A 21,074-nucleotide genomic window follows, 5' to 3' on the forward strand; every position below is an offset into this window, starting at 1 on the left:
GGACAAAGTCGATCTATATGTGGTGGGGCTTTTTCTTTTTTCTTTTTTTTTTGTCTTTTCAGATGCCCCCATGGCACATGGAGGTTCCCAGGCTAGGGGTCGAATCAGAGCTGTAGCCACCAGCCTATGCCACAGCCACAGCAACACCAGATCTAAGCCACGTCTATGACCTACACCACAGCTCATGGCAATGCTGGATCCTTAGCCCACTGAGCAAGGCCAGGGATTGAACCTGTGTCCTCATGGATACTAGCCAGATTCGTTTCCACTGAGCCACGATGGGAACTCCTTGTTTGCTTGACTTTTTGGCTGCACTTGTGGCATGTGGAAATTCCTGGGCCAGGGACTGAACCCACGCCATGGCAGTGACCCAAACCACCACACTGACAACCCCAGATCCTTAACCCAGTGAGCCACCAGGGAACTTATATGTGTTGATATGGAGCCGACTTCAAGATATATTGTAACAAATACAAGCAGTGGTTAAGAATGTGCAGTGCGATTCTATCGCTGTGAAAGTGGGTCTGCAGGTGTTTTACTTCCATATGTGTTCAAATACACACAGACAATTTTTAGGGGGATCCATAAAAGAATGGTAAAAGCAGTTACTTTCAGTGAATGAGATATTGGGGAAGTTTGACTTTTTTCTTTTATGTCCTTCTATACCTTTTGCATGTAAAAATCTTTAAAATCATGTAACTTTTAAGGAGTGCAACTTGAGGTAGTAGTTGCTTTTTAAGGCAGATGAGAAAACAAAATGGAACAACAACAACAACAACAAAACAAAAGGAAAAGTAGAAGTGGGGCCTCTGGGAGATTCTTCTTGTCAATAAGAGTGATGCCAGCCATCACTAGAGCCTCTGCTTAAAGGTGACTTCTTAGGAGCACACATATTTGGGGCAATACATACAACGCCGCCCCGGAATTCCTGCACACCTCAGCTGGTCATCGTCAAGTCACAGCTCTACATTGTCAGGTTACACACAGCCTGTGTTTTCGACTCGTTCAATGAGGTGACACTACCCTGCTTCCTTCAGAGTCAGAATTTTGGTAAGGATGCGACTATGAATGTGCAGGATTATAAGTAGCCTCTCTGACAACAGAGGCACAAAAGCCATCCAAATTCTGGCCCACTTTCCCTGCAGATGCCTCTCCTGATGGGAATCGAGGGCCTCCCCAGACCGCTCTGATCCAGCCTGACCTGCTGCCCTTGCATCTGAATGTATCGCGGGTACCACCCAGAGTGGCTGGTGCTCCTTTTCTGTGCGTTCCATTTGCCAGCCCATAGAGTCTGAGCTCTCTGAAGGCAGAGGCCTGGATAGGTCTCTTTGGTACCATCTACAGCACCTCACGGTGCTTATAACAGTCCTAGGCTGTCCGTCCTGAGCGCTTTCTCTGTGCCAGGTGCTGTTCCAGGCACTGAGGAAAACCAAAACATGCATCACCCCACTTCATCCTCCTAACAACCCTAGACAATACTATTAACAGCCCCTTTTGCAGATGAGACCACTGAGGCACAGGGGAGTGAAGCCACCGTTTCCAAGGTCACACAGCAGCTAGTCGATAACAAAGCTGGAATTTGAACCTCAGAGCCCACGTCCGGCTGCCTCTGTTCTTAACTGCTCTGCTACCATCGCTTCCATAAAAATAATCCATGCTGATGAAATATCTGACGTTTCCATACCACACTGCCCCATTGTAGGGGATGAGGAGCAAGTTACTTGCAATGGCCCATAAGGCTGGCAACAGTGGCGGCAGCAACCGCTCTGTTTATCTACTCAGCAGATTCCCGGGCTCGCCCCTTAAAAGGCCTTGGGGAGGAGTTCCTGTGGTGGCACAGCGGAAACGAACCTGACTAGGAACCATGAGGTTTCGGGTTCGATCCCTGGCCTCACTCAGTGGGTTAAGGATCCAGCGTTGCTGGGAGCTGTGGTGTAGGTCACAGATGTGGCTCAGATCTGGCGTTGCTGTGGCTGTGGTGTAGGCCAGTGGCTATAGCTCCAATTGGACCCCTGGCCTGGGAACCTCCATATGCTGAAGGTATGGCCCTCAAAAAAGACAAAAAAAAAAAAAAAAAGCCCTTGGGGAGAGCCCTGTGTGTGGAGCTTCTTCTCCCAGAGAGCAGTGCTATTCTGTGAAATATCTGCATTCCTAAAGATAAGATGTTGCATTTAGAGAAATAAATAATTTTCCTCCCCCACCATCACCACGGCACTAGACAAACACCAAAGGTGATTTGAAATCTCTAAGGACAACAGCAAAATGAATGCTGTCTTGAAGCAATACAGTATATGTGAGGGGCCCCCAGGGAATTTCACAAAAACGTGCAAGCTCCGAGCTTCACGCCCAGAGGGACTCAGCTGGGGATATCTCTGCAGAGTTGCATGAGTGAATGAATGAATCCAGCATTTCGTTTCTGCTCAGTCCCTCTGGGCCACTGGTGTACCATGGTTCATGACAGGCTTCGAATGAGGATGCGCCACTGCAGCCACAATTCTCCGCATCCAGACTGCCCCAGTGTTCAGAATGGGGATTTTAAGGATGGGAACACTCATTTCTAATTAGATTAATTGTCTTCTCTCCAGAACCCTGCTTTTTCCTACAGCTTTGGCGTGGTTCTGGCAGCGGATACTGGCCAGGAGAGGCAGAAGAATAGAGAGAAATCTAAACTCGCTTTAACTGGACGTGTTATGTGCCATGTTAGAAGTGTCACCTTTAAGCCTTACACATGGTGTCTCCTTCCCCCATCCAGCTTGGGGCCTGCTCAGCCTGAAAATCCCTGCCCTGATACCAAGCAAGCCTGGTCTGTGAAGTGAACCTGCTTCTGTTCAGGCAGATCGGTCAGGGATGGGGGCGGGAAACGAGGGGAAAACTGTGCAAAAGGAACCCAATTAAAACAGGACATCTGGACATGCTGGTCTTGGGACAGTTGAAGCAAAGAGAGCACTTGTAGAAGAGGAATAGAGTCAAACAAGCGTAAAATGGGCAATCTTTTCTTCCCGCTTCTGTCCTGGCTGAGGCGGCATGGGTGTAGTGGAAGGAAATCAACGGATTCAAATGTAGACCATTCGAAATGGAAGCACCCTTAAGAGAGCATCTTGACCAAGCCACTCATTGTGGAGCTGAAGACACAGACCCAGAGAGGGGCTTTTCTAAGAGCTCATTATTATCATAACTCCCACAAGAAATTCCTTCTTTAAAAGGTTCCTTAAATGCACATTGCTAGTACTGACTTAGGAGAGAGACGTTGCTAGAAAATTCACTTTCCTTCTTCTCCTAGGCATTACATTGGTGGCAAGAGCATGAAAACAAGTCTTAGAAGGACCAACCGCCCTCTCCTCCAACCAGACCGAATATTCGTTTTCACCAAAGTTTCATTTGCTGCCGCGATTATAGCGGCTGCAGATGTTACAGATCTCACATTCTCAGAGCGCCATCTTATGGATAGATGTCAGTATTGCAAGTAGCCCTCAACCCGAACCGAGCGATTTATCGGGCTGTTTCCTTGGAAAGTAGTCCAGCTGCAACAATCACTGTGGAAAAATGGGATAATTGGAAGAGTATAAATAGCCTTAAAAGCAAACTAGAACCCAGGGCATAAAACCCAGCTTATTAAGAGGCCCAAGAAAATGTTCGCCTTTTCCAAGGTGCAGCCTTAATTTACATAAATGAACAGACACATAAAAGCAAAGGTGGTAATAGCCGGTTTCTGTAAATATGGTTCATAAAGATAGCAACAATTTGTTTCTCATTTATTTATCCACAGAGAGAAAAATGCTGTTTATAATTGTTGGCACAGCAGTGCCCCTTCAGAGCAAATTCCAGGCAGGACAGTGCTAGAAACATATGACTACCATACGCTAAGAAGTACCTCTATTGTCACACAACAGCCTTTCAGAAATTCCAAATCAATTTCAACAGAAAGGAAGCAAAAGCTGGAGAAGAAACCAGAGACTCAGAGGCCCGTTTGTATCTCATTTGGTGGACATTAGCTAGATAAGGGAATCACTGTATTAGAATCTGTTTTTAGCCTAGTTTCAAACCTCAGTGTGAGGAGAGATTGGTCTTGGAACATAATCAAGAAGTCATTTAAACCTAGAGAGGCGAAGAATACTTTCCAGATGGTGAGAGAAGCTTGAGAAGAGTCTGTGGCTCTGGGGAGCAGCCCCCTGCAGAGAAGGGGCAGCGGAGAGAAAGGGCCTGAGATGGGGGTCACTTGTCTGAAGCAGCCAACTCCGCAGAGGAGCCTGGAGGTGAGGAGAGGAAAGTAAATGAGGAAGCAACAGCGATTCTTGGGAGAACAGCAGCGCACGCAGAGCCTGACGTGTGGCAACGCTGGCGAGAATTCTGCCTCCCCGGCTGCCAGCCCTGACCATGGGCAGCCGGGGTACTAACCCAGGGCGGGCGCGGCCAATGACGGGTTCTCTGAGGGGTGTCCTGGAGGGGTCCACACCGAGGAAGAAGGGGGCCCGATCCAGTTTAACCCTTGCAAAAACAGGAGGCAACATGCAATTCAAAGCTCAATAATTGGACGGGAGTTCCCACTGTGGCTCTGTGTTAATGAATTCAGCTAGTACTCATGAGGAGGCAGGTTCGATCCCTGGCCTTGTTCAGTGGGTTGAGGATCCGGTGTTGCCGTGAGTTGCGGTGTAGGCGGCAGACATGGCTCGGATCCCACGTGGCTGTGGCTGTGGCGTAGGCTGCCAGCTACAGCTCCGATTCAGCCCCTAGCCTGGGAATTTCTATATGCTGCAGGTGTGGCCCTAAAAAGACCAAAAAAAAAAAAAAAGGCTCAGTAATTGGAAGTGGAGGTGTCATAGAGAACAATGTGTGATGACGAGTTATTATTACACCACCCCCCACTCCTTTACTGAGTCCTTCTGGCTGTTTTCTTGTCCCCCTGGAGTTAAACCCAAAAGGAAATGATCTTTACCTGTTTTTAAGCGAGGTTTTTTGTTTGTTTTTTTTTTTAAAGTTGGATTTTAACTCACAAATATCTGAGTTGGAGAGGATGCTTGAAACCATTTAGTCCCATGCTCTCCCCTTCCCGATGGGCCGGCTGAGCCCCAGAGAGACCCGGCCGCAGCCGCCCCCCCTTATTCCTGGCATCGCTGCAGATGGACATGACTGGCGCTGCAACGTCCCCCACAGAGAAGAGCCAAGAGGAGGGGGTCGAAGAACGGGTCCCACACCTCAACACGTGAGGATGTTGTGGGAAAGTAACTGATGGGTCAGCTAGTGATCCGTGATTCCTCGTGCGAGGTAAACGTCTAGGACGCAGCTGGCGGAGACAGCGGAGACACACGGCCTTTTAGAAAGGCTGAGTCGTGCGGTGGAGAGAGCGCTGGCCTCGGAGTCAAGACAGGTTCAAAAGCTGCTACCGTGCGACTTTTGACACGTAGCTAACCCCTGCTGAGCTTGGGCTTCCTCACCTGTGAAACGGGGCTATTGCCACCCGTGCTGGCTGTGAGGCTCAGCTGACAGAACGAAGGTTGGGAAGTTGAGATGCCACAGGGTCTGTGTGAGGCCTGGTGTTATCATTGTGTGAAAGCACCGGACACACAGTAGGTGTTTAAGAAATGTTGCTTGGAAAAGGGTTTGCAGAGGGAGGATGACTAAACCTTGCAATGGATAGTTAGGACAAGTTTCAAAGCACCGAGGGAACTTCAGAAATGGAAGCATGGGAGTTCCCTTCTTGGCACAGCGGTAATGCACCAGACTCGTATCCATGAAGATGTGGGTTCAATCTCTGGCCTCGCTCAGTGGGTTAAGGATCCGGCGTTGCTGTGGTGTAGGTCGCAGACGTAGCTCAGATCCTGCGTGGCTGTGGCTGTGGTGTAGGCCGGCGGCTGCAGGTCTGATTCGACCCCTTGCCTGGGAACCTCCATATGCCATGGGTGTGGCCTGAAAAAGACAAATAAAGAAAAAAAAAAAAAGAAATGGAAGCATCTCTGCAGTCTAAGCATGTCCTAAAGTACCAGTTGAAGCAGGGGTAGAAATGGTTTAGGATTAGGGCACATGAACAAGGCCAAAAGCTCCAGAGCTTTCTGTGGTGTATGACTGAGCAATGACATGTGAGCAGCCTGTAGGTCGGGCTGAAAAGAACTCTCTGTGATGTTCCCACAAAGCTTCCAGGGGACTGGGCATCGGAGGCGGAGGACTTCCCAGTTAGGACTTCGAAGGCTTCCAAATTCATTTTAGTTCATGGAGGAACCCGGTCATTGACCCGTGGCCCAGGGCAGACAGCCGAGCTTCCCAAGGGATCCACTTGGGGTGGCAGCAGCTTGTTCGGCTCCCTTCTCCCCCATTTCATAGTCCTCCTCTCTGCGACAGAAAATACGCTGCCTCCACTCTGTGTAACTGTCCCAAGCAATGCATGAGATGGCTCTTGAAAACACCCACGCTCCCTCCCCAGTCTTTCTCTTGGGGACACCGCTTTGTTGGCCCCGGGTCCTTGCAGGGTCCCTCACGAACATCATCCCCTAAGGCAGGGAGTTTCACAATGAAGGCTCCACCCACAGCCACCTGTCACCATCACCGACTCAAGTCTGGTTTGAGGGAGAGGTGAGTCGGAGTCAGGGAAGAGTGTGACCTGTGAATTTTCTTTCTCGCCTTGCGTGTCACAGAGGAAAGCCTCCTACACGTGGCTTTGGACAGCCTACTGAACCTTATTTAATGAACGGCCAAAGAGTACGAATAAAGGAGAAACTGCACGTGCATGGGTGCCACCGAAATTCTTTAACAGAGAGCTCAGCCATCCTGCCACTGTTGGGGCGTCTTGTCTTAGCCGCAGGCATGTGTAGGTCCCAAACCTTCGATGTGCAGGAGAAGGCCTGCCTAGACCCTGAGCCAATGGTGACAAAGGTAGGAAGGGGATGGCTTAGGTGCCTGGCCTATCAGGGCCCAGACTCTGCAAGGGGCCTTGCTCCTCAAAGCCAGCATTTCGTGCTTTGGGAGTGAACCGCCGATGTTCAGGCGCGACTTTCTCTTGCCCCCAGCACTGTCGCAGGTGGTATGGCCTGAGCTCCGCCCTGGCACACAGGAGGCAGCCAATAAGGGTCTATTGAATGGAACAAAGACTGAGGGCCTCACCCACAGTTCAGCTTTGGTGGCAGAGACTCGGACCTATTCGGCCCAGCTCTGGTCAGCCTGTTCCCCTGGGGTCTTCCCCTGAATCTTGGGTCAGTGATGGAGCACCTGCCCCTTGTCTGGGCCCTGCCAGGAAAACATGCCCCTGTGTCCCACCCACTAGATGGCACCACTCTGGAAAGGCACGCCTCATTCGGGATGGCAGGATGCCTGCCCTGTGCCCCAGTGAACGTCATTACTCAGGGAGTGGGGCACGTCCCACTTGGACCAGCCAGACAGGAGAGAGGCCACAGCCCAAGCGCCGCTCCTTCCAGCCCCTGCTCCATCCCCATGGACCAATCACTGGGCTCCCACCCAAGATGCACACTTGCTGGTAATGTCAATTTGCATCACAAACCCTTTTCTGAGAGTGGACCCACTTCTGGGTCCGATTTAATGAGATTTTGCTATAGTGAAAACACCTGTTATACTTACTGTGGTCAAGGCAATAACTTCGAGAGTCTTCCCTCCTTCCTTCCTTCCTTCCTTCCCTCACTCTCTTTCTTTTTTGCTTTTTAGGGCTTCACCCAGGCTAGGGGTCGAATCAGAGCTACAGCTGCCAGCCTACACCACAGCCACAGCAGAGTGGGATCTGAGCTGTGTCTGTGAGCTACACTGCAGCTCATGGCAACGCTGGATCCGTAACCCACTAAGCGAGGCCAAGGATCGAACCCGTGTCCTCATGGATACATCAGGCACATTACCACTGAACCATGACAGGAGCTCTGGAGAGTGTTTCAATTCTGATGGTGAAGTTTCCAGGTTCTCAGTCTTGGGGGCAGAGGAAGGCTCTGCCATCTACAATGCAGATACCCTCTACTCAGCACTTAGCTATTAAGCATCTAGGTAGCCCTGTGCTCAGCCAGAGAACCCCGGTCACGGAACATACTGAATTTTCCAGTGTTTTAGGCCACTCTCTCCAATTGGGACCTCCCGGACCCCATCCTGGTTTTGGCAACTCTGCTCCAAACGAAGTCTTCACTGAGGGACTGTGTTGGCTTCCCTTGCAAACTTGTGCTTGAGAGCTCCACTGACGTAGGACCCAGGGACACACAGTGTCCTACCTCGTGACACCCAGCGTGCTGGCAAAGAGCACCACTGTGGCTGATGGGAGGGACAAGGAACTAGCAAGAATAAGGTGACTCCGGGTTAGGTCTGGCCTGAAGAACATGGAACTGTGACTTCTGCCTTCTCCCAAAGGCGTCCGCAGAGCCCCAGAATCTAGGCTGCGGTCAGAGCCCGGAGGTGGCAAGCGCTGGCCTGCTGAAGACCTTGGCCATGGGGGTCATGGCCAGAGGAGCCAGAACAGAGCTGAGTGCACAGGGGAACAAGCCTACCGTTGCCAATACCTATCAGCCCGGCGCTGCTGCTCTCTAGCCGCCAGCAATAAAAGAACACCAAAGAATAACAGAGGGAAGGAAAGGTGAAGCGCAGTGTCACCCGCCCCCCCTCGGTGCGCCCCAGCGGCCGCAGGTGCCTTCAGCTCCTTGACTCTTTGCACCTGCCGTCCTGCCAGAACAAGGGGCCCATTGTGTGAGGTGGCATGCTGGGAGGTGCTCAGCAAACAAGAAGTGACCCTCTTGATTATAAGGTAGATGGGCATCCAGGAAAACTTGGCTAAGGCAAATAAAAGCGATTGTAAAGCACTTGGTGAAATATAAACTGCTACACAAATACTTAATAAAAGCTTGCTGCAATGCGCATAAGGACAACTGGCTCAAAAATCAGCCGAGCCCTCTAGCCCGGAGGGAAAGTGCAAACAGTCGCCCTAGCTCGGGTTTTCTCAGCCATGCTGTACCCTGGCTCTCCTCTAGATGCGTCTCTCTGTTTCACTGATGTATCTCCGTGGTTAAAGGGTTCCTCCTTTTCATTCTGAGTGCTCGTGGCAAACTGTATTTAGAGCAACACAACCTGAATTCCATTTCTTTTGCTCAGAGGCCCCATTGGGGCTGTGTGGTGCTGGGGCGGGGAGACACTTTCCTTAAGGTTTAATTCAGCGAATGTCACCCCCCCCCCAAACTCTCCAATGTCAGAAACTGAGAACTCTGACAACCTCTCAAACCCCAGCCTCCCGACTCCCCTGTAGGCCCCAGATACCTGGGCGGATCTGTCCTAATGAGAACGGTGCTTCCCTGCGGCTCCTGTGGAATCACTTTCACCTTGGCCTGTCTGGGAAGCCATCAGGGAAAAAACTGGAAGTTCAAAGTCATCAAGGTGGCTTTGGGGCATCCCCTCCTTCCAGACTCGCCCCTCCTCAAATATCCTTTGCCATCTCATGGCCTCTTCATGCTGCAAAGAGCTTTCAAGGTCCTCTTGTCTAAGGGCTTCATTTTATAGATCAAAGGCTGAAGGGCAGTGCCTCAGCCAAGGTCACACAGACCAGTTCGTGGGAGAGCTAGGACCCAGGCTGGACTCCCAGACTCGGGCTCATGGGGTCTCTTCTTGCACGGGCTCCATAGCTCCACAGGGGACACACAGGCAATGGCTTTATTATAGGCACCACTGCAAGAAGGGGTGAATTGGAGGGCTAGCCTCAGAGGTAGGGGAAGGTCACGGACTCTCTCTCCCAGGGGATGCCACCTTCCAGCCTTAAGATCTGGAGCAGGGAAGCCTGGTGCACCAGGCAGGAAAGGCACTGCTCCTTTACTTGTCCTGGACCCAGAAAAGACCAATGAAAGGACAGGGTTTAGCAGCCCCATCTCGGGCAAAGCCAGACAGGACGCCCATCCCGGATCTGCTGGATTAGAGAGGAGAGCAAGCTCAGGCCAGTGCTTCGGTCAAGATCAGGAAGAAGGTAGGAGGGTTTTAAACCCATGATGGGAGAAGCCAAGCATCTGACAGGCAGGGCAGTGTAGGGGGGAAGGGAGCACAGACTGCCTGACTTTGGAGCCCCGCTCTGCTACTAGTTCCATGGCTTTTGTTAGGTGAATTAACCTCATCAGTGAAAGGAGAGCAATTGCGTGCAGATCAAAATAAGAATTCACTTCATGCGCACATGGGAGGCGCCAGAGAAATGTTAGTCATTATTATTATTATTAATTTTTTTAGGGCCACACCCGTGGCTTATGGAGGTTCCCAGGCTAGGGGTCGAATCGGAGCGGCAGCTGCCAGCCTACACCACAGCCACAGCCACATGGGATCTGAGCCACATCTGTGACCTACACCACAGCTCACGGGCAACGCTGGATCCTTAACCCACTGAGCAAGGCCAGGGAACGAACCCACATCCTCATGGTTCCTAGTCGCTAACCACTGAGCCATGATGGGAACTCCACGTTAGCTGTTAGTATCATTAACCCCCTTTGCTGTTTCAGTCCTACTTTCTGAAGCTTCACTTAGAAGGATCTGGGGTGGAGCAGCGGGGAGGCAAAAGGAAGAAAGAAGTTCTCAGAGTGCCTCTGGGAGGAAAAGGTAAGAGAAGGTAAAAAGGGAAGGCAGAAAACCCAGCAGAGCTGCAGTTCCCCGCTCCCGCAAGGGAAACCTCCCACGACTGTACCTTTCCCCAGATTTAGTAGCTCCTAGGGGCATAGGTGCCAGGAGGTCCCTCTTTGCCTGGGACTGAGGGATGCCAGGACGTGGGGCTCTCTGTGCCCAAATTTCAAAGTCTCAGGCAAACTGAAACAAGCAGACAACCATCCAGAGGGTGTTCGCTGTTCAGAATTCGTTTTCGCTATAACCAGAGCTCAGAGCACTGCTGCTAAATGCCATATCCACTGGGGTTTGGCAAAGCTGGGTTATCCAGAAGCCATGTGGAGGGGGTTTTAATACGACTTTTTTCGAGTCTATGGGGCGGGGGGAAGTTTCTTAAATAAATGGCTTTTGCCAGGGGAACACTAGCCAATTTGAGGAGGATGGTCTTTCCAGAACATTCACCAGCAAAAGCCTCATTATCAAGGACTCTTATTTGTTTGCTTCAATTCTTTGACGCAGGCTGTCTTTCTCAGCCCTATTATTGTATGTGGTTGAAAGTAATAAAGCTGCGTTGATTTTAAAATAGTCTGTCACTCAGACTTTTCATTAATTTAAACTGATGCTCTGAGTTCCCTGGGGGCTCAGTGGGTTAAGGATCTGGCATTGTCATGGCTGAGGCATGGGTTTGATTCCTGGCCCATAACTTCCACATGCTGCATGTGTGACCCAAATAAATAAATAAAATAAACCGCTGCTACCAATGCCTCAACGTATTTCCTTATGCAGGGCCGATTGGTTTATTCACCACTACAGACTGACTTGTTTGAAAATAGAACTCATAGGGAGTTCCCTGATGGCTTTGCAGGTTAAGGATCTGGCATTGTCACTGCTGTGGCACAGGTTGGATCTCTGGCCTGGAAACGTGTGCATGCCATGCATACGGTCAAAAAAAAAATCATAGAATTTGTGGGAACAGGTAGATTTGCTGAAGGAAAAAAAATGCTTGAAGTACTATTTCTGGAGAGGTGTAGAGAGTGAGATACTCGGGAAGCTGCTAAAAGCTCTGTGCTTATAAAGAGAGCCTAGTCATGCTGCGGGAAGCAGCTAACATACAGTTCCATCTGTTTAGGGGAGAACTTCCCTCCATATCTGGTCCACTTTTCTTTTTCTTTCTTTCTTTCTTTCTTTTTTTTTTTTTTGTCTTTTTGCCTTTTCTAGGGCTGCACCCGAGGCATATGGAGGTTCCCAGGCTAGGGGTCGAATCGGAGCTGTAGCCGCCGGCTTACAGCACAGCTCATGGCAACACTGGATCCTTAACCCACTGAGCAAGGCCAGGGATCGAACCTGCACCCTCATGGTTCCGAGTCGGATGCGTTAACCACTGCGCCACGACGGGAACTCCCTGATCTACTTTTGGACATTAACACCTGGCAAATGGAGGGTGCCTCGCAATTTTCAAAGATATTTCATATGCCTTTGTTCTTGGAGGCTCACAACCACCCTCAGGGAGGCAGGGGAGGCGCTGACTTTGCCATTTTGTGGAAGGAGAAAGCAAAACACAGAGGATGCCAGTAACTGTCCAGAGGCACAGAGACAGACCACGGGGAAGCCAGATCTGGTACTCGGGTTTGTTACCTGCGAGCATGTTTGTGGGTTCATTTACTGAATTCGATAAACATGCATGGCGAGTCTGCTCTGTGGCAGGAACCATGAAGCAATGAAGACGCAGAGAGAAGACACAGCACTGTCTTCCGGCGGAAGATGAGAGAGGACACGTCAGAGCTCCCAGGACAGGACATCTGTTCGAGGGCCACCTACGTGTCGAGGAGCTTAACCCAGACTTAAAGAGAAGGCATAAGCTAGTCCAACAGCTCTCGTTCTGGCCCCTCTAGGATGGCTCTGGTCATTAGCTTTTCAGCCTGAGTTCTTGGGTAACAGGACCACCCACCGCCCTCCGACCCCAAGCTGGTGTACCCTGAGCTTAGGGGTGGGGAGGGCAGCTCACTCCGGCGTTCATGAAACAGGGACTCGCTGGGCCCGAAGGAGTGCCCAGAAGCAAGCAAGTGGACGAAATGGGCAAATGAGTGGCTCAAACCAAGGTGGATTAGGATCTGTGTGACACATCAAAGTACGAGGGGGCAAATAGTAGGAAGCCCCTGTAACACTGGAGCTGCAAAAGCCAGCACATGTTCTTTCACTGGAAATGAAACTTCCTTACAGAAGTGACAAACCCAAGGATCAAAGCCACACTCACGTAGAGGAGTAAAATTCACTGGCTTGAGAAATTGGCAAATCACGACTGATTTTAATGGCCTCTCTCTTTTTCCACAAGGGTTAACCCCAGGGCCACAGAAAGAACTTTCGAGTATTGGGCAGCTAGATTTGACCTGCAAAGAGACCCATCTGGTTTCTAATGGAAGTAAAATAGAAAGATTGCCTGACAGCTGCGAACTATGGGAAGTATGTGTGGTCCCTTATGATGGAGCATGATAGTGTGAGAAAAAAGAGTGTCTACTACATGTATGTGTAACTGGGTCACAGTAGAAAATTGACAGAACACTGAAAACCAGCTCTAATGGAAAAAAAAAATCATTATGTATATAAAAAAAAGAAAGATTACCTGGGTCAATCACTGTTAGGAAGTTGGAGGAGGAACTGTTGAACCAGCTCTTGCTATAAAACAAGATACTGAAGGCAGGAAGGCCAGTCCAGTATGAACCCATAGATGCAAATACCTCTCGCTTGATCGCCAGTGGATCCAAAGGTTCCCCACTGGTGCCAAGCAAGACCAGGGATGAGGATTTTGATGGATTTGCAAAAGGGTGAAGAAAAAAAAGATAAACACGAGAGGGAATGGGTGCAGCTGTCTCCCTGAAGAGTTAAAAACTGCATCATTGAAGGGAGGTCATGTCAGGCCTCTCCATCTATCTTCCAGTAAAGAACTGGAGCCACCATTTTTACGGGCTTATTTTACTGAACCACGGCAATCATAGCTACCATTGCTTGAGGGCTTCCTGTGTTCTGAGTCCTCTACTCTCTACTCCACGCTCTCTCTGAGGGCTCTCAGCCATCCATTAAGGTGGAAAGTATTAACTCCATCATGCAGACGCGGCAACTGGGGCTCAGAGAAGAGCAAGAGCTACCACGTACTGGAGGGGAGATCCAAACCCAGGCTGGCTGACCCCAGAGTTGGGCACGAAAACACTCTATGGCTTTTTACGGTTGCCATGTAGCTTTGAAATTAGCCTCCCTGTGCTTTTTGCTAACTCCCAACTGTTTGGCCGGATATCTACCCATAAAAACCATCAGAGAAACTCAAGCAATACTCTGTACTTGCTTACCTATAGAAGGAAAGGGCCAAACCGCAGAGCTGAGGTTCCTTCAAGGGAGCCCCACACCCTGGAGGAAGAACGGGGGCTGGTGGCAGCAAAGAAGTGGCACCTGCCGACTGGTTCCTGCAGCCTGCAGGGGAGAAAATTATCACCCCAACCACAACAGTCTCAACAACAAGGGGCCAGAGGAGTCAGAGAGCAGGACTACCGGCAGGAGGCGCCCAAGAAAGAGGCTTTCCCCACAAACCTGTCCCTGTCCAAACTCTGATGCTCAAGAGTCCTTTTTTTTTTTTTTTTTTTTTTTTTTGCCTTTTCTTTTTAGGGCCACACCCGCAGCATAGGGAGGTTCCCAGGCTAGGGGTCGAATCAGAGCTATAGCTGCCAGCCTACACCACAGCCACAGCAATGCCAGATCTGAGCCACCTCTGCCACCTATCCTGTAACTCACGGTAATGCCGGATCCTGAACCCATGGAGCAAGGCCAGGGATCGAACCCGCAACCTCATGGTTCCTAGTCAGATTCGTTTCCGCTGCACCACGACGGGAACTCCTGGAGTCCATTTTCTTGATGCCCAGTCACTGACTACCAGGAAGAACTCTCCTGGGTCAGAGAACCTGGATGAAAATGTTTCAGGGACGTTCTACCTGTGTCGGTCAGAGGTGTTCTAATGATGTGACCCTGGTGTCGCTACAGGACCGACCATCCACCTCATTAGGAAAAGGCCAGGGCCCTTGTCCTGCCCAGCAGCCTTATTTCAGTCAATTCTCCACTGACCTTACCTGCTCTCCTAGGGGTGACTAGAAAGGAACAGCAGATTTCAAAGTCACCAATAAATATCAACCAGCATGTACACAGCCCAAACCATGTTGTGTCCCATCAGTGACTCTTCCCCCCCGCCCTTTGGCTGCACCCTCAGCATGTGGAGATTCCTGGGCCAGGGATTGAACTTGCCACCACAGCAGTGGCAAGAAATAAATGGCCTCACTGTTTCATCCGGTCACCCCACATGGACCGCAAATGGTATGACCTTGCTTGGGCAGCCTCCTCAGCCAATAGTTTGGTTCCAAAAGATGTATAGATATTTTCCCCCAAATCCAGTTTCCCTTTAGGGGAAGAAGGGCCTACAAATCTTCACCTTTACTGAGGACGTTGACCCAGCCCGCTGGACCACACTGTCACGACGTGGTAGCATCAACCCCCGCCGGCAGTTATTCAGTGCCTGTGCGCCAACACATGGCTTTGCAACAACCCTGTAGAATAGGTACCACTCTCCCAGCTTACAAATAAGGCAACAGAATATGATGTTAAATGACCTGCCAGAAACACACGCTCAATGTCTAGACCAGAATGAACGTCTCCCTCTGTGTCTTTCCAAAGACTGCACTCACTCTTCCCAATAAGCACCCATCACCCGGCTCATGTTTCCTGACCTCTCCGGCTCTTCCCCCTGTAATTCTCAGTCTGTACCACTGATGATCAACGGGCTGAGCCCCAGGAGCTTGCAGACTGCGGGAATGGCCATGCACCCTTGAGGTTTTTCCCCAAGAAGATGCAGAAAAATACTCTGAGACCCAGCAGTGGAATCAGTCTGCGACCCACCAAAGTGCCTACTCTGAAGGAAGCAATCATCCTTCAAGGACATAGAAGCTCTGCTGTGTTGAATTAATAACTTCTTAAAAGCAGTTATAGGCTTTCAGGGACCCATCTCCTAAGCCCTCAGCAGACAGAGAGCTCTGGTGCATGCAGCAGTGATCATAAGAGGAGCGAGGCTTTCCTCTACCTTCAGAATCACATTGCAAACAGGACATGGCACGGTGCTATTTATTTGTGGAGGGTACGGATATGCCGGGACTGGCCTGGGAGGCCCCAAGTGCTCGCTGTATAATGAAATGAGCCCACTGAGCACAGGTGGGGCGGGCACAGGTACTGAGAGGATACCATCTGCTTAAAGAATGAGCCAGCCTGGGAGTTCCCATTGTGGCTCAGCAGTAACGAACCCAAGAACCATGAGGATGTGGGTTCGACCCCTGGCCTCACTCAGTGGGTTAAGGATCCAGCGCTACCATGAGCTGCAGTGTAGGTCACAGACGTGGCTCAGATCCTGCGTTGCTGTGGCTGCGGTGTAAGCCGGCAGCTGCAGCTCTGATTGGACCCCTAGTCTGGGAACTTCCTTCCATATGCCGCAGATGTGACCCTAAAAGACAAAAAAAAAAAAAAAAAAAAAAAAGCCAGCCTTCAACCAGTGGTTAGAGACATCGATGTTGGGCCATGGGGATGTCTCCCCCTGCTGTGACAGACAGGACAGTTGTCAAGTGTGATCCATCCTGAGGGGGGCTGACCCTTGTTAAGCTGTCCGTCGGTAGGATAAGCTGGGGTTTTCTCAGTTCTCCAGGTGGAGCTACTGTATGTGACACTACAATCTTAAGGGATAAATGTCACCGTAGTGCCAGAGAGTAGGTCCTGAAGAATAGCTGTCACTAGAGACGACTTTTGAGATAAATCTATGATGGAAGATATGTCAATCTAAGCCCTTAGAGGAATTATTACATGGGGATGCACCCTAAATTTATCTGTCTTACCCTAAATTTCTTTGTCTTACCTTACCGGGATTATAACAAATCTTTAGCGGACACAAATATTTCATGCTACACCAAGTTAAATCATTTTCCATGTAATCTATTTTTCCTTTAAAATCTGTCCAGGAATAATCTTGACCTACCTATGTAAAGCAAGTTAGAATTTTTAAGCTGCCTTACTAGCAGCTCAGTACTTTCATTCTGGAACATACACTCAGGCTAACAGAGCCATCTCACAAATCAGAAAGAATGACGTATCATGTTCCGGCTTCCAGGAGAACGAAATAAAATGAAATCCAAAAATATCCTAAGGGGACCAAGAACATGGAGATAGTCAATGAATAAAACAAACACCAAAGCCCTCCTTGTCCCTTACTCCTCCAGAAGCAGAGCTTCCTGCAGGATAGGGACAAAGGAAGAACCAGCAACGAGAAGAAAGAGCTGGGATATTGAACGCTGCGCCTCCATGTCTAACCCTCCAACCATCACGCCAGAGGCTGCTCAGAAGAGCTATAAGCCTTGGCTTCAACATGAGTTTAGTCTGGCTTGTGCCTAAACAAGCTCAGCATCAAATGACTTTAGGACGTGACTCAATACCATTGGCTATGATTTCTAATATCCACTGTTTGTTTTCTTTCCTGTGCCCCCTTCCTATTGGCTGCGTTTCCCTATCTCACGTATTTGTTTCCCCGAGGGTGCCTTCATTAGCTACCCCATACTTAAAGTTGTATCAACACTGCCTTGAGCCCTTTAGAGAAAGGCTACAACTGAAACCTAAACAAACAAATTACAAACAATAAATAATAACCTATTTTAGCATGAGGACATGGCTGTATATATATAACGAGTGCTGTGGATCGCTGGCCTGTTCTGATGTGTGATTGAAATGAGCTCTGCGAGTGTGTACGTGTGTCTGAATATGCACACACTTCACACATAGGTCTTTTCTTCGATTAGGTCCTTCGCCAGACTGAAGATTCTAAGGTCTGTCCAGGTTGCTCTGTAAGCCAGTGAAAAACTCGGTAATGTCAGAAATTGGTTCCTTTTCTGTCTCAAGTGCTCAAAACCCTGTTCTTAAAATAGCTGCATTATAAACACAGAATCAACTCTTCTTCCTCATCTTTCTTAGATTATAGGGAAAAACCAGCCATTTTGTTCATCTCATTTTTGTTGGTCTTTTTATGGCTACAGGTGCGGCATATGGAGGATCTGGTGTTGCCGTGAGCTGTGGTGTAGGTCGTAGAGGGAGCTCGGATCCCGCATTGCTGTGGCTGTGGTGTAGGCCAGCAGCTACAGCTCCGATTAGACCCCTAGCCTGGGAACCTCCATATGCCGTGAGTGCGGCCCTAAAAAGCAACAACAACAACAACAACAACAACAAAAAAGGTTGAGAGATCTGTACACCCATAGAAGGAGGGTATAAACAGCTCTGATAACCCAGCAGACACGGCCATGGATCACTATTCTCTTCAGCATCAACATTCTCTATTCTGTCCATCAGCTGCCTCTATGGACCAGTCTTGTTCTCTTTCGTGACCCTTGATGTTCATACATTTTCTAGACTAAAAGTAAAGTATTTTGCAAAGGAGCACAAAGCCAGCCAATAAAGATAACAAAGTTACAGCCCATTTGACAATATGAAGCAGCAGCTGTCACTTAAGACTAAATGAAATGAGAAATTTATGGAAAACTCCAGAAAGAGGATTGAACTATGGATGAGACACTCACTGCAAAGCCGGTCTTTATAAATGCTGCTCATAGAGGGCACACATGTCCTCAGGCTACAGAACTTCGTACTATTTAATGTATATTCCTGAGTAATTTTTTAAAATCTGGTTTGACACTATTCTAATCAGTCAGGTCAGTAATTAAAGTACAGGTTAATTTATAACCCAAGGTTACCAGCCATAGAAGGGTCACTTCCTGGATGACATTACTCTTAGTCTGTCTACAAATAAGTTTGATTTCCTTTCTTCCTCTTCCTTCCCTCCTTTAGTTCCTGGATTGTACATATCAGCAATAAAAGTTGTTTTGAAAACATAGGTTTTTGGAGTTCCCGTCGTGGCGCAGTGGTTAACGAATCCGACTAGGAACCATGAGGTTGCGGGTTCGGTCCCTGCCCTTGCTCAGTGGGTTAACGATCCGGCGTTGCCGTGAGCTGTGATGTAGGTTGCAGATGCGGCTCGGATCCCGCGTTGCTGTGGTTCTGGTGTAGGCCAGTGGCTACAGCTCCGATTAGACCCCTAGCCTGGGAACCTCCATATGCTGCGGGAGCGGCCCAAGAAATAGCAAAAAAAAAAAAAAAAAAAAAGAACTTGCGTCCAGGTCTCTTCTGTATTCTCCTCTACAACACGCTACCCCCCACACAAACATGTTTTTTGGCTGCACCTGCAACATGCAGAAGTTCCTCGCACCCACACCACAGCAATAACCAGAGCCACAGCAGTGACGACACCAGGTCCTTACCCTGCTGAGCCACATGGGAACTCCCCACGCAAACATTTTTGAAAGCATGTTCACCAAGCCCATGTGGTTTCCTTAGCATTCTTCCGTCCTGATTTAATTCTTTAATTGCAAGCTATTCCTTACACACACAGAGCAATGGAAGCACAAGGAATCGCATTCGCCCACTAGAATTTAAAGCTCCATGAGGACAGGAAAATGCGCCTGTTCTACTTACTCCTTTCACCATGACTGGCACTTAGGAAATGCTCAGTAAATATCTGCTGAATAAATGAGTATCTATTATTTCCTTTCAAGCAATGAGCAAAGATGACAAATGTTCGCACAGTTTATACTAAGAAACACTCAAATGATCAAACATTCCAGTAAAACTGCTCTGAATGCAATGGCATGCCTCTTTCCCTCCCCTCTCTTCTCTCCCCCATCCTCACCCCTAACAGAGGCGGGGAATAATGCTATTTCATGGGATTGGTGTAAGGGTATAAGGGGTTAATATAGACAAGCGCTTAGCACAGTTCTTAATACATAGGTAACGCCCAATAAATGATAGCTACTAGTACAAACTGATTTCTACAAATCCATCAATCAAGCAGGGCCCACATATGAGGAAATGAGAGAAGCCAAACACTGAAAAAACAAAAACAAAAACAAACCCCAAACAAAAAGAGTTGTTTTTTGCTTTGTAGAATGTTCCTGAATCCATGGTTCTCCATGTGCTTCAAATTTTCTAAGTTCTATGAAGGTTGGAAGTGGTATGCAGCTGCCATGGCATAGATGTTCAGGTGTGTTTTTTCTAGAATTTTTCTCATGAAATGAATGGAGAGGAGACATAACTAACCTTGAGATAAACATATGATGATGACTCCTCGAATATTGCTATATTTAACATTCAAAAAGATTACCTCTCCACGAGTTCTTGTCCATTCCAGCAGAGAGTGTCATTTTCGGCCACAGGGCTGTGGCTGCAGATGTAGCCAGGCAAAGCACTGTAGAAGCTGATGAAAGATTTCAACTTCTGAATTAGTTCCCTGAAAGAAAAACAAAACATCTGTGCATAAGACGCAAGAAAACCCAGTGTGAGAAAAGTTTAATTTCCTTATCAGCATGACAGAAAGACTCTACCAGGCTGATTAGACCAATAAATGATTTTTAAAGTCATTCTTGGCTACAAGGCCACACTTTAGTTTTTTTGTTTTTTTTTTTTAAATCAATAAAATGATATTAGGGGGAAAAAAGTTGCCTGCCATATAAGGTGCTGTTCCTATGAGAAGGATGATTTAATTCCAACATCCATTTTCTAATATATTCAGCTTCCATTTTTTGTTCGGATGCCGTCACCTCCATTGTCAAAGGTGCTGATTGCAAAGGCGCACCACAGCACCACGTATCTCTTGGTTTCTGAATGTAATTGAGTGCATTGATTGTAATTTACAATGCGATTACCCTAGAGATGGCCCCTTTCCATATAGACTCTGGCTAATAGTGGCAGATGAGAATCACAGGGTGCTCAGAGCACTATAAGCCCCATGAAATTCTCCTGACAATATAGTCAGAGAAACTCACATCTGCTAGAGGAGGAAGGTTTCTTTGTTCTTTGTTTATTGTGGTTCCTATAGAGGGTGGGCAAGAAGGGTCCTAGTACATTTTATTATATATTTGCTTTGGCTTTTATGTTATGAGAGAGAGAGAGAGAGAGAGAGAGAGAGAGAGTATGCGTGTGTGTGTGAGAGAGAGAGAGCGCGCATGCAACCAAGTGAGCATATTATGTATGAAAAGATGTATAAACACAGACATATAAATACCCAGCAAAATTTTTGGCCTATTATCTTGATTCAGATATTCATGGACACAGAAAATAAGGCATTATAGACTGGAACAAAGTGGGTATGCTTATAAAGGAAATATTAAAATATCTATGCAATAGATGTCCAGCAATAAACAAACACAAATAAAATGCTCTCGTTTTCTTTTCTTTTCTTTTATTTATTTATTTTTTTTTGTCTTTTTGCCATTTATTGGGCCGCTCTCGCGGCATATGGAGGTTCCCAGGCTAGGGGTCGAATCGGAGCCATAGCCACCAGCCTACGCCAGAGCCACAGCAACGCGGGATCCGAGCCGCGTCTGCAACCTACACCACAGCTCACGGCAACGCCAGATCGTTAA

The 21,074-nt window shown here is 48.5% G+C and overlaps 1 protein-coding gene across 6 annotated transcripts in view; it reads right to left on the reverse strand.

The window, feature by feature from the left end:
* Window positions 1-21,074, reverse strand: part of GPC3 (glypican 3) — a 434,590-nt gene that overhangs the window by 115,692 nt on the left and 297,824 nt on the right. For 3 of the 6 annotated variants that reach the window (XR_014834640.1, XR_014834639.1, XM_013986449.3), the window contains exon 5: window positions 19,814-19,939. Coding sequence is in view for 1 of the 6 variants with exons in the window: in XM_013986449.3 (XP_013841903.3) it covers window positions 19,814-19,939 (126 nt within the window). In the remaining 5 variants the exon portion in view is untranslated. Of the gene's footprint in view, window positions 1-14,145; window positions 14,334-18,607; window positions 19,940-21,074 lie in introns of those variants that run through there. The other 3 variants (XR_014834643.1, XR_014834642.1, XR_014834641.1) reach the window with 3 other exon arrangements.

The sequence above is a fragment of the Sus scrofa genome, chromosome X (genome assembly GCF_054392235.1).
Source record: "Sus scrofa isolate SSC_HxYL_T2T_F1_AM1 chromosome X, Sscrofa_HxYL_maternal_Yorkshire_Landrace_v2.0, whole genome shotgun sequence".
NCBI classification, from domain to species: domain Eukaryota; kingdom Metazoa; phylum Chordata; class Mammalia; order Artiodactyla; family Suidae; genus Sus; species Sus scrofa.